Consider the following 12,852-nt stretch of genomic DNA (forward strand, 5'->3'; position numbering starts at 1 on the left):
ATACTGGAACACAGGATCAATACTGGAACACAGGATCAATACTGGAACACAGGATCAATACAGGAACACAGGATCAATACTGGTACACGGGATCAATACAGGAACACAGGATCAATACAGGAACACAGGATCAGAACTTAAACACAGGATTAATACTCTCATATGCATGTACATGATCAATATTAAAAGATATGTAAATGGTGATCCAAAAATATCATGTTTACTGCTAATTCCGAAATCCTTATTTTTAAAAGTCTTTTTTTCATGACCTTAAGGACAATTATTGACTATGTGTATTTGAGATAAACAAAAAACACCTCACATTTCCACACAATGAAGTTGGAGACAATTTCACACAATGAAGTTGGAGACAATTTCACACAATGAAGTTGGAGACAATTCCACACAACGAAGTTGGAGACAATTCCAAGTTGTCAGAATATGAGTGATAGTAAACTTTGAAATTTCCACTTATCATTTTGATCAAATTATCTAATTTGCATTGATGGGTTAATGTACATTGTTTTGGTATACAAAATCAGTACCAACTAGAACACTGACAGGTCAGCAAGGGTCCCTCTGTGTGGCTGACTATATATCCCCTATTTAAGAACTAAGCAAAAGCTACATTGACCACCTTGGACTTTTGGAATTAGATCATGGCATTATTCACATAGGGGATTGGTATCATTTGCCACAATATGAAAAGTATGAACAAAATTGTGTGAATAGAACAGAAGATTACAGCCATATTTATTTATGCCACTTGTGATTTTGAAGCATTAAAACCTGAAAAGTAATTGCATTATTATATAAAGTAAGCACTAATTGAAATTCATGTTCATTTGGTATTTTATTTGAAAAGTAGCTGGTGTCCACTGCGTAAACACGGCCATATACAATGTGATTTTGACAGTATATCACCGGTTCTATTTTGAGTATCAGTGACCTTTATCACTGGCATTAGGATATATAAAAACCCAATTGCATATCTGTATCACAAAGTATAACCATGTAAAATTTCAGAAATATCGGCCTTCTGGTTCCCCCGATAATCTCCAAGTGCTAACAAACAAACAGACCAACCGATTGACAGATGACAGACAGACAGATGGACAGTACGATTACTTATTGCATATGCAGACCCTCCAATTAATTCTAACCAACTTCCCTTTATACTGTTTACCAGATAAGATTTACAAAATTTGGTTTTGACTTTTGACCCAATGACATTGACCTTTGGTAAATTGACTTCTTGTTTGATTATGACTAACTTTGCTTCATAATATCATATCAAAATGTTTAACAAAATCTGGCCTTTTGAGGGTCAAACAATGTATTTTTGACAGTATACCCACACTGCTCTATTTTTAATAACAGCGACTTTGATCTGATAAATTTGTAAAACCCCATTGCACATCTACATATCACAGTTTATCACCATGTGAAGATTTAAATATTTCAGTTTTTTGGAGTCCAAGATAATCTCTTGAAGCAACAATGCTGACGTACACAGTGATCACCATAGGGCACTCGCATATTTTATGCAGGGCTCTAATTATAAAGTACCAAGTCTACATAACAAGCTACAAGGACATTTAAAGACCTAGATACTTACAGAAAATTCACATCCAACATTGGTAAATTTACAGTGAATGGGTTTTTTTGGACATTCTGGTTCATGTTCTCGCATCTAAAAGTTTAAACAAGAAATATAATTAGATTGAAATCATAAAATTCTATCCAAACAACAATGATCAAGATATTTTCTTGTTTATCTATTTCTTTAAGGTAGCACCTAAATTCTTTTGGTTACATCTCTGCCAATTGAAGGTAATGGTGGCCATATAAGATTTTTAATAGACCTCTAGAATAACTCAAGGTCATCAGGAGTTCAACAAGAGGCCCAAAGGGCCTAAATGCTCACATGAGTTCAAAAAAATCGAGAATGACTCGGCCAATCAGACCAAGGTGGACATCTTGTTAAGACCTGATAAGGAACTTGTGTACAAAGTAAGAGGTGGATTGTTTGCACTGTTCTTAAGAGGAGGTCAAAATATCTTAGCAAATCAGAGACCATGGTGGTAGCCAATCAGAGGCCAGGGTTGCCATCTTGTATTTTTCAGATTGCAACAAATTGTTAAAGCATGAAGACAGATGAAGATTGATGGCAATAGGACACACCCGAGTCATTCAGTGCAGTAATTTTTGAGAGAAGAAGTCGAAAATGTCTCAGCCAATCAGAGGCCAGGTTGTTCATCTTGAATTTTTGGATAGGCATCAAAAGTAAGAACACTTGTTCTGGACATCGAATGGAACAATTGTATCAAGTAAAGAACCAATCGCTTGAGACGTTCTTGAGAAGAATTCGAAAATTTCTCAGCCAATCAGGACAGGGTGGCAATCTTGAATTTATGGTTCAACACGAAAAGTATGAATGCTTGTTTGGGACCTCACAAGGAACATTTGTACCAAGTAATGAGTCAATCGGTGAAGCAATTCTTGAATAGAAGTAAAAAAAGGTATCAGCCAATCAATGGGCCATGGCAGCCATCTTGGATTTTCAGATATACATGAAAAGTAGAAACACTTATTTAGGACATCTTTAATTTTCAGATTCGCACAAAATGTAACAACACTTGTTCTGGACCTCATAAGGATCAATTGTACCAAGTTAGAAGTCAGTCACTTTAACCATTCTCGAGAAGAAGTCAATGATGTCTCAGCCAATCAGAGAACAGGGAGGCCATCTTGGATTTTTGAAATGGCACTTAATGTAGCAACATTTGGTCGGGACCTCATACAATCTTGACCTCATAAGGACCAATTGTACTAGCTTAGGAGTCAATCTGTGCAGCCGTTCTTGAGAAGAAGTATAAAATGTCTCAGCCAATCAGATGCCAGGATGGCCATCTGGTTTGTTTTGATTGGCACAAAATGTAACAACACTTGTTTGGAACCTCAAAAGGATCAATTGTACCAAGTAAGGAGTCAATTGGTGCAGCTGTTCTGAAGAAGAAGTGGAAACGATGGATGACGACGGATGGCACTAGCTGGCAGGAGCAATCATGTGAGCAAAACATCTTTGGCAAAGTAATGATCTGATTAGCCTATTTTAATGCATGGTAACCATTTTAAAATTTATAAAGTGACTTGAAAATAACAATGCTTGATAAAGACCATGAAACACTGTTAAAGTAAATAATCAGAGACTGAACAGGCAAGAGATTTATGTAAGTCTCATGTTATAACAGACTCTTAAAAAAGAATTTGTTTTTAATAAATGGTTAGGTTTTATTGATACTCACAGCCACAATAAGGTAAGGTTATAAGACCATTTCTTCCTGCTACAACACACTTACTTCATCTCTAGGTAGTTTTTCAATACCGCAACCATTTGGACAGGGAATCGGAAATTTTCTGCACTTAGCTGATTCATGCTCCTGCAAATATGCAAGTTCAATTTATCATAAGAAAACACTTCTATCTCATTCCAAAACCCTTTTTTAAAGAGAAAACACATTTGAAGAAAAACATAATTTTCTACTCTTAAAATGTATAACTAATATCTCAGTAGGAACACTTGCCAAATCTGTCCCATCCCTTCAGACCAGGTGAGCTAATAAACTTACCAAAACATTTAACTTTGAGATCAGGGCCTATATTCATAAAACTGTTCTAATGGTCAAGCATAGATTATGTTGTGACTCAGTCTCATTTCTTGTTTCAGTTATAAATTATTATTATTAAAAAAATGTTTTTTTCAATGATTGGAAACATTTGAAGAGGCTTTTTTGATATGGTTTAACTGAGTTACAAGAAAGCTGGTTTGAGCACAGAATCCACATGTACACCTGAGCATGAGAATGGTTTCATGAATACATGCCCAGGGGGAAAAGTTACATTTTTTAAGTCCAAAAATGTTAAAATGTCATAAAAAATATAACATAATATTTAATTTGATTTTGCACTGTATCAATATTAGACCTTCTACCACAATCCACTGTGTTTTTCCACTCTCAGATTATTGTATAAACATGCAGACTGTTAGATAATTTTGAATTATACATCACACGTGGTATATGACCTTCCAGAGTTTTGATTGGTCAGGAAGATGAACTTTGACCGGGACGACTTTTTCAGCGCTTTTTGCCACATGCTGTTTATTTTACATCGTCTGCTGTCAACATCCTGCAAATGTTGGTGACTTTGTGAGGTTTTTCTGAAAAGGGGGTTATTAAGGCAATATTAAAAGAAGATGATATTTAAAGAATTGATCGCTAGTTTCAGGCAAAATTGCTACAGACGCTCAATATCGTTTTGACGTCATACCTTTGTGTGTCCAGGTCGTGAAACCAAAACAAGATCTGTCACAGAGTCAGGAATTATGTTGTTCTCCCAACGTCCCATTATCGCTATTTGGAGTGTCTGACTATGGCTGAACTAAGGTTCATCAACCATAGAACCGTCAGGAAGAAACGTCCCAGGCCTATGGTTTTGGACATTGAAAGCGATTAATTCGTCTTCATCACTTGGCAGGAGGCAGACTTTGTACGATATGCATACGCGCATAAAGTCTGCGGTCAATGTATTTATATTAATGCAAAACTGCATATTCTCAATACTTATAAAGTTTTTCATCTACTAAAAAAATAATTCATGAAGTTGTTGCCAAAACATTTATTTTGACAATTATTAAATTTGTAAACTAGAATTATGTCAGTATGACATTACAGCCACTCACCACTTTAAATTTAATTGCTTCAGTAACACATTGAGCATCAATATCTACTATAATACCTCATATATGTGTTCTTTATTCTGCTAATTGAAAATCAGGTCATGTGATGATGTTGTCTTTGGGATTTTCAAAATCAATCGCCTCTTAAATGATGCCTTAAAAATTTTCTCCCTCTCCTCTTTTTTAACCCTCTTTAAGTGTGACGCATTGTTGTAATTTTCATTGATTAGCATCCTCCAATGATGTGACATGAGCATTTACGTGCAGGATGGCAATCGGTGAATGGATAATAAAGAATAGGTGCATTTTGTGCTTGTGAAATGAAGGATAATTAACAGTAGTAGGAAAACATGCATGGAGAAAAGAGACATTGTACTCCTTTTAATTTTATTTATTTTTTATTCATATTAATTATAAATATTGATATATGTAGCGACTATATTTACCGTCATTGAATATACAAAATCTTACAAATGTTCTTCGAATATATTTGAATTATATTTCTCAATGTATCTTTAACAACGTAAGAGTTATTTCCCTTACACCGAATTGGATATTATTTTGACACGGCGCCAATTCTTGTCAAACAGCAGCGGCTGTTGTGTCATGTTCTTAAATTGTTACACTTTCATAAATCAATATACCAGAAATAGCATGCTGTGTTACAGAAATGTTTGATAAGCATACACAGTTCACATATCGTCTCGTNAACATACAGTTTATAAGTATATATATTTACTTCTTCCTTCTACAGACAGCATCAATGCTTGACAGTCTTCACATCTGCTTTCTCGAATCGTATGTGTTTCACACGCGTAACATCCTCAGACCGCAAACCGAGTTGCTAAAACGCTCAAACATAGTGCACGAATTTCACCACCATAACACTCGTAGAATGCACCGGAGATAAACTTTTTTTCAGCAATTATTTAAAGTAAGGATTATTATTTGGAGAGGAGTATCAGAAGACTTTATGTAACCCACAGGTGAGTGTCAGAGATTCTACTTTCTATTTGCGATTACGAAACTATATAGCGGGAGCATGCAAGACTGAAGTATGCGGACGCACCCCAAACGGAAGTGGGTCCGTCATTTCGTTCTCTGGACAGAATTAATAAGCCGCTCGGCTCTCGCCAAGAGCGGCTTAAAAAAATCAGAAGTCACTTTTGAATACTAATAAGTGACTTTTTACATATGAGTCATCACTATGGCAGCCCTGTCAACAAACACATGTGTGTATGTTGTTCAAATCAGGTCACATTCCAGCTGTTTCCGACTGAGATTGTGGTAGAAACATATCACACGACTCGTGGTTGTTGAGTATGGTATTTATTTCACTCCAGTTAGTTAATTTTCAAAAGTTACAGAAAAACACTCGCTAAAGTTAGTGTCTTTCTCTAACTTTTGAAAATAAACCAACTCGAGTGACATAAATACCATATTCAACAACCACTCGTTGTGTAACCTCTATCTAAATGAACCTCCGTGCCAAATATTAGCATTCTAGTATAAATATTACATGAATAGCAAGCCTATAGAAGACTTCAACCAATAATTTCAGCATTGGAGACACTGACACTGACATTGGTGGTATAACAAGAGATCCCAGAGGTGATCTTGCTCAAATTTTATCTTAGATCCCTCCCGTACTTCCCGGGAAATAGCGATAACAAACTTTCACTATCAAAATCCAAGATGGCTGCCTGTCTGCCATGTTGTTTATCCGATCAGTCTCAAAAGTTGCCCTGTGCATGCACAGCTAAGGACCAAGGGGAACCTACATATAAAAATTGAGAAAGATCCCTCTGGTACTTTCCGAGAAATAGTGATAATAAACTTTCACTATCAAAATCCAAGATGACTGCCTGTCGGCCATGTTGTTTATCCAATCAGTCTCAAAAGTTGCCCTGTGCATGCACAGCTATGGACCAAGGGGAACCTACATATAAAAATTGAGAAAGATCCCTCTGGTACTTCCCGAGAAATAGCGATAATAAACTTTCACTATCAAAATCCAAGACGGCTGCCTGTCGGCCATGTTGTTTATCCAATCAGTCTCAAAAATTGCCCTTCACAGCTAAGGACCAAGGGGAACCTACATATTCAATTTGAGAAGGATCCCTCTGGTACTTCTTGAGAAATACTGATAACAAGAATTATTTAAGGATGGACCACGGACGGACGGACGATGGACCACGGACAAAGGGTGATTTGAATAGCCCACCATCAGATGATGGTGGGCTAAAAATATCTTCCAATGTCCCCCACACAGGTGAGCTTAAACCTCAACATTTGGTCATTATTACCTGTTTCTGATTAAAGATGATATCATCTCTACAGAAGGTACAGGTTATATTTCTGTATTCACACTCCTTAAGGTGTTCCTCTAGTTTCTGTATGATGGTACATACACCACATCCATTCCTAACAAAACTGCACTGTACCGGCTTGTACTCGCAGCTCAACTCATGTTCCTGTAAAAATGCAAGAGATTATTTTAACAAATTTCGCAAAAAGACCTTTTAATCAGGCAAAAGTTTGATTTATTTTTAACAAATAGAAAATATGCAGGGTCTTGATTTGATAGGATAGATGATGGACGAAGGCAATTACTTGCCGCTATATATGTCCATATCATATAATATAACAATTTTAATTTAACAAGAGGTCCAGAGGGCCTGTAACACTCACATGAATATGTTTAAAATAATTGGTATAAAGTTAAGATATAGCATGCCATGGTTGGTGCTGTAAGTACATATGGAATTTCAGAAAGATCCATCCAGTACTTGAGATATAGCGAGAACAAACTTCAAACAGGGCCCCACCCCTATGCCCCTAGGGGGGTCATACCCACTGTGTAAACGAAATTGAGTCCCCTTTGCCAAAGGATGCTCCAGACTATATAAGGATAAAGTCCCTTAATCCCGATGGTCGAAGAATTTGCTATATTTCCCCTATTGGGCCCCACCCCTTAGCCCCCAGGGGGGCTAGACCCAGCGTTTATAAAAAATATGTTCCCCTTCACCAAAGAAGGCTTCAGACCAAATATGGAACAAATCCTTTCATTCCTACAGAAGGAGAAGGATTTTAAAGAATAATTTGCTATGTTTCTCCTATTGGGCCCCTCCCCTCAGCCCCCTGGTGGGCCAGACCCACGATTTATACTAAATTAGTTCCCTTCACCCAAGGATGCTTCATAATAAATATGGAACAAATCCTTTTATTCCTACAGATTAAGAAGGATTTTAAACAATTTGCTATATTTCCCCTATTTGGCCCCCGCCCCTCAGCCCCAGGGTGGCCAGACTCACCATTTATACAAAATTGAGTCTCCTTGGCCTAAGGATGCTCCAGACCAAATTTAGTCCAAATCCTTTCATTCCTACAGAATAAGAAGGATTTAAAGAATTTGCTATATTTCCCCTATTGGGCCCTGCCACTTAGACCCACGGTTTATACAAAATTGGTTCCCCTTCACCCAAGGATTCTTCAGACTAAATATGGAACAAATCTTTTCATTCCTACAGAGGAAAGATTTTAAAGAATTTGCTATATTTCCTGTTGTCCCCGCTTCTCAGTCCCCTGGGGGGCCAGACCCACAGTTCATACATAACTGGTTCTCCTTCACCCAATAATGCTTCAGACCAAATATGGACCAAATCCTTTCATTCCTACAGAAGAAGAAGAATTTTAAAGAATTTGCTATATTTTCCCTATTGGGCCCGCCCCTCAGCCCCCAGGGAGGCCAGACCCACGGCTCATACATAATTGGTTCCCCTTCACCCAAGAATGCTTCAGACCCAATATGGAACAAATCCTTTCACTCCTACAGAAGAAGAAGAATTTAAAAGAATTTGCTAAATTTTCCCTATTGGGCCCGCCCCTCAGCCCCCAGGGGGGCCAGACCCACCATTTCTACCAAATTGATTGCCCTTGGCCTTATGATGGTCCAGACCAAATTTAGTCCAAATATACAGGACAAGTAGCAATTTAAAGGAAAAGTTGACGGACGGACTTTGATTGTTGTAGTCTGTATATTGCTTATACTTGTTTTTATTTTTAAAAGAAAAAGACAAGAAATGTTAAGAAGACTCTGACTACACTATATTTATTTTCAACACCCACACTGCTTATTATCTTGTCTCCAATCTATCATTTTAATTTTGAATTTAGTCTGCTGCAAATACTTTTCATACTGTATACGTAGCATAGAAAATGTCCAGTCCTACCTCTAGTTGTTTCCATTGCATTTCTAACTGACATCCTTGATTCTTGTAAGTACAATACACAGGAAGTGTCCTGATCTCACGTCGTGCGCTGGGGTCTCTGAATATCTGTATAAAAAAGTCCTCAAAGTGTGAAACTAAGGTATACAGTATACATATATGCATCACACATACTCTGTTGTATATGTACTGCTTTGTGTATAGTACTTTTTTCTCTCTAATGACAGGCAAAGATTTCGTCTGATTTCTAATTTATTCTTTGTCTTGGTAAAGTATTGATAAAGTTTCATCAGAATCCAGTGATATTTAACTGAATCACTGTAAAGAAACTGCAAAGCCATCTGGGTGCATATGCCAATCAATTATGAACAGATTTTGCTCAACTTTGAACATACCTTAGTCTTTGTATCTTATAAATGCAAATGAAGCTCCATCAAAACTTAAACAATATTCAAGCAAGGTATCTTGCATAAACTAATTTGTGGACAGATGGACAGGGTATTATAATTCCGCATTCAATATATTGTCCATCAAAATGTTTGACAGGGGCAGGGGGTGTACACGTAAAATCTTATACACTTGTGTGAACTTTAAGGAAAATAAATTGCTCAGGAAGATGAAAAAGTCAATTTTTAGTTATAGTAAAACTAAGGTCACACCCTCCTAAACATTTATTTAGTTTTTTTTTATTTCAATAAGGATTATCACACATGTAAATTTTAAAAGCAAGGCATACACTCAAAACTTGAGTTTTCGTCTTGAAAATAGGTTGTGAATAAACTACATAAGTGTCCTGAATTTCACTGACATATATTTGCTCAATTAATTTCTATGCTTTGTACAAATGTATAATTAATCGTAAATTGTTGTCTACATTGTACATAAAGGGATCAAAAAGTGTGGTTTACATATATCAGTCAATGAGCTAGAGAAACTGTGATCGAGCTCACGAAAACATGTTTCTTGCTTCATCTTATCTAGTAGGTATTCAAACTTTGTTAGCAAGGGGTATAAAAATCACAAAATATTAAAGGTAAAGTTGCATTTACATTGCAAGGCTTCTGGAGTAGAAATTTAAAGTTTTAAAGGCTTTTGTATCTCCAGGAAAAAAATAGATGAATTGCAAATTCCTTTATTCATGTACAAGTACATATGATGAACATTCACTTTGTTTGTTCCAACAAATAGTTTAGGGGTTCTTCATGAAAAGATGGACAAACAGTTATCACCCTTTCTATTTGTTCGTGGGGATATAATTACATCTCCAATGCTTCATGGTAAATATTTATGTATGCTACCTTCAACTTATTTTGCTCATAAAACTCTAAAGCTTCTAAATGACAAGAAATATGTTTACTATAAGGAAATAAATAAACATTATTTGATGTCAAATTTTCAAGAAGGCAAAATAAAAATACACAATATACATGTTTGTAACAGCACCTAACCAGAGGTTCAAGGTACTTACCTCCTCTTTTTGCAGAATTGGAACACACGTGTCTTCATTCCCAGGACATCGGATAGGTGGTGGCTCATCAAATGCTTTGAATGCACAGATCTCACACATCCGGTGACCGCAAAGTGTTTGTACTGCATCTCTTAGTACCTTCCTGAAATTCATTTTTTTTAAAATCAGTAATAAACAGTATTTGCTAAACTCAACATTTACAATACTGTTTAATATATATAAATTAAGCAATAGGAAGAACAAATACTATATCCCTAACAAGAGGGACTGTATTGCTCACCTGAATATTTAAGCAGTCATAGCAAATATTCTTATTAAATATTAAATTGTACTACAAATTTGTCACTCGCAAACTTTATCAACTCCATCTGTTAAAAGTACCAGTCAAATATTTTTATAAGATTTTATGCTTTTTGGCCATCGTTCTTCAAATATTATGATTTTATGCCTTTCGATTTTTCATCAGAAGTCGCTCAATGTTTTTGACATATTTGACACCTGTGACCTTAAAAAAGGTCAAAGTCATTTTCATTCTCAAACTTTGTCAGGAGGCAAATATGAAGGTTTTACACCTTTTAGTTCTTCAGACGTCGTTTAAAGAGTTTTGCATATTTGACCACTGTGACCTTGAAAGTGGGTCAAGGTCATTTATTTGAACAAGCTTGGTAGCCCTTGATCCAAGCATGCTACTGGCCAAATATCATCTACCTAGGCCTTTCGGTTACCGAAAAGAAGTTGTTTAAAGCAAAAAATTGACGCCAGACAAACGGACGAACGAACGGACGAGCGATGGACGACCCACCATAACATAAGCTCATGATCACTTGCCCTACGGGCAGGTGAGCTAAAAACATGGGGTAGGTAGACAGGTAACCGATTATGTTTTTCATGAAAAAGGGTACTACAATACAATTTCAACCAGTAAAGAATGTGGTCAGGTTCCCAGAACAGGAAAAAATATCTTCTATGGAGTGACTGTGAGCTATGCCTGGCTAGTTTAATGAATCAATCTTGGGTACATCTTGGTCATATAGGAAAACCTAGAGAAGCAAGCAATAGTAACACTATGTACATGAAACACACAGATATGAGATGATGCACTATTGCAAGAGCCAAGTACAAGCACTTGTTGAAATTTTCAGCTTGTGAGCTTCAAGCTGGTGGCAAAATTAAACTAAAACTGTTGCCACAAAAGGTACATTATTACCCTTGCTTGTGTTATAATTAGGACTTGTAGGAATTGTTCTTTTGAGAATGCATTAAATCATCATAATGGCATAACTCCATAAATCAGAAATTCAACTCCAGTATATAATTTATTCATGTAAGTGTTATGTGTACTATTACCAAGCAGCAATATGATTACATCAGTGCTATACCCATATGCAGTAGGAGTAGAGCATACAATGAGATTTTTAAGTATCATTCACATCAGTGCAGTACTTCAGGAGTAATGCGAACAATTTTTAACCAAAAGGATATAAATAGTGGAGGTTGCTCCAATTTATATACTTTATTCACATCCACTCAATGCAAGCTTTATATGTACCCAGCATCATTCAAATCAGGTCAATAATTTAGAAGGATTTAGTGCAAACAATATTTTTAAATATAGGGGCATAACTTCACAAATTGAGGAGGTAATTTCAATTGCTATACTTGATTCACATCCCCTTGATATGAGGGTTCTGTGTATCAAGGTACCAAGTATTGTTCAAATATGAGTAGTTCGTTTGGAGAAGTAGTGTGAATTTATATTATTGTAAATCATTCCAATCTGTTTTTACATCATACCTGCATTTCAAGCATTTGTACTTTGGATCAAGCTTTACAAAGTCCGGATTCCCCACAGGTGTCTGTTGCATGGGAATAGAAGCTGAGCTCATAGAACCCAGTGAAATCGCCATTTCTGTAATAACAAGTATTTTTTATGTCTACATATGTGAAATGTTAAACTTAATTAGGACTTTTCACCAAGAAGTCATTTAAAGTAAAATATTGACGCTGGACGCCGGACGCCGCACCACGGCATATTAGCTCACTTGGCACTTCGTCCCAGGTGAGCTTAAAACGCTATAATCATTGATTGTACAGATTTGATGGAAATATAATTATTGAGATAATTTCCATATCTAACTTTTTCTCTTTACATGTTAATACAAAATATTTCAAATAACAACAGATCCCAGAGGGATCTTGGTGCCCACCTTTGTACCATCTTCATTAGTTCTTTGTCAGTTCGATCTTTTCCCTTCTTTCCTCTAATCTGTTTGATCGAGTCATGTTAACAGTAAATGCACCTTGAGGTAACTTCTGATCTAAACTTAATACTGATCATGTGTATGAAAGCCAACCTTCAAAGTGAGTTTGTCATTTTACATATTTACTAGTACAGTACTGAATGTGAAAGAAAT

At 36.2% G+C, this 12,852-nt stretch overlaps 1 protein-coding gene across 2 annotated transcripts in view; it reads right to left on the reverse strand.

The window, feature by feature from the left end:
- LOC110455470 (TNF receptor-associated factor 3-like) overlaps positions 1-12,852 on the reverse strand; it is a 42,110-nt gene that overhangs the window by 16,818 nt on the left and 12,440 nt on the right. For both annotated transcript variants that reach the window (XM_021505631.1, XM_021505630.1), the window contains 6 exons: positions 12,233-12,347; positions 10,439-10,580; positions 8,974-9,078; positions 7,048-7,215; positions 3,363-3,443; positions 1,619-1,693 (listed from right to left, as the gene is read on the reverse strand). In XM_021505631.1, the coding sequence (XP_021361306.1) occupies positions 1,619-1,693; positions 3,363-3,443; positions 7,048-7,215; positions 8,974-9,078; positions 10,439-10,580; positions 12,233-12,345 (684 nt within the window). In that variant the 5' untranslated portion in view covers positions 12,346-12,347. The remainder of the gene's footprint in view (positions 1-1,618; positions 1,694-3,362; positions 3,444-7,047; positions 7,216-8,973; positions 9,079-10,438; positions 10,581-12,232; positions 12,348-12,852) is intronic.

Source organism: Mizuhopecten yessoensis, unplaced genomic scaffold (assembly GCF_002113885.1).
Source record: "Mizuhopecten yessoensis strain PY_sf001 unplaced genomic scaffold, ASM211388v2 scaffold8229, whole genome shotgun sequence".
Taxonomy (NCBI): Eukaryota; Metazoa; Mollusca; class Bivalvia; order Pectinida; family Pectinidae; genus Mizuhopecten; species Mizuhopecten yessoensis.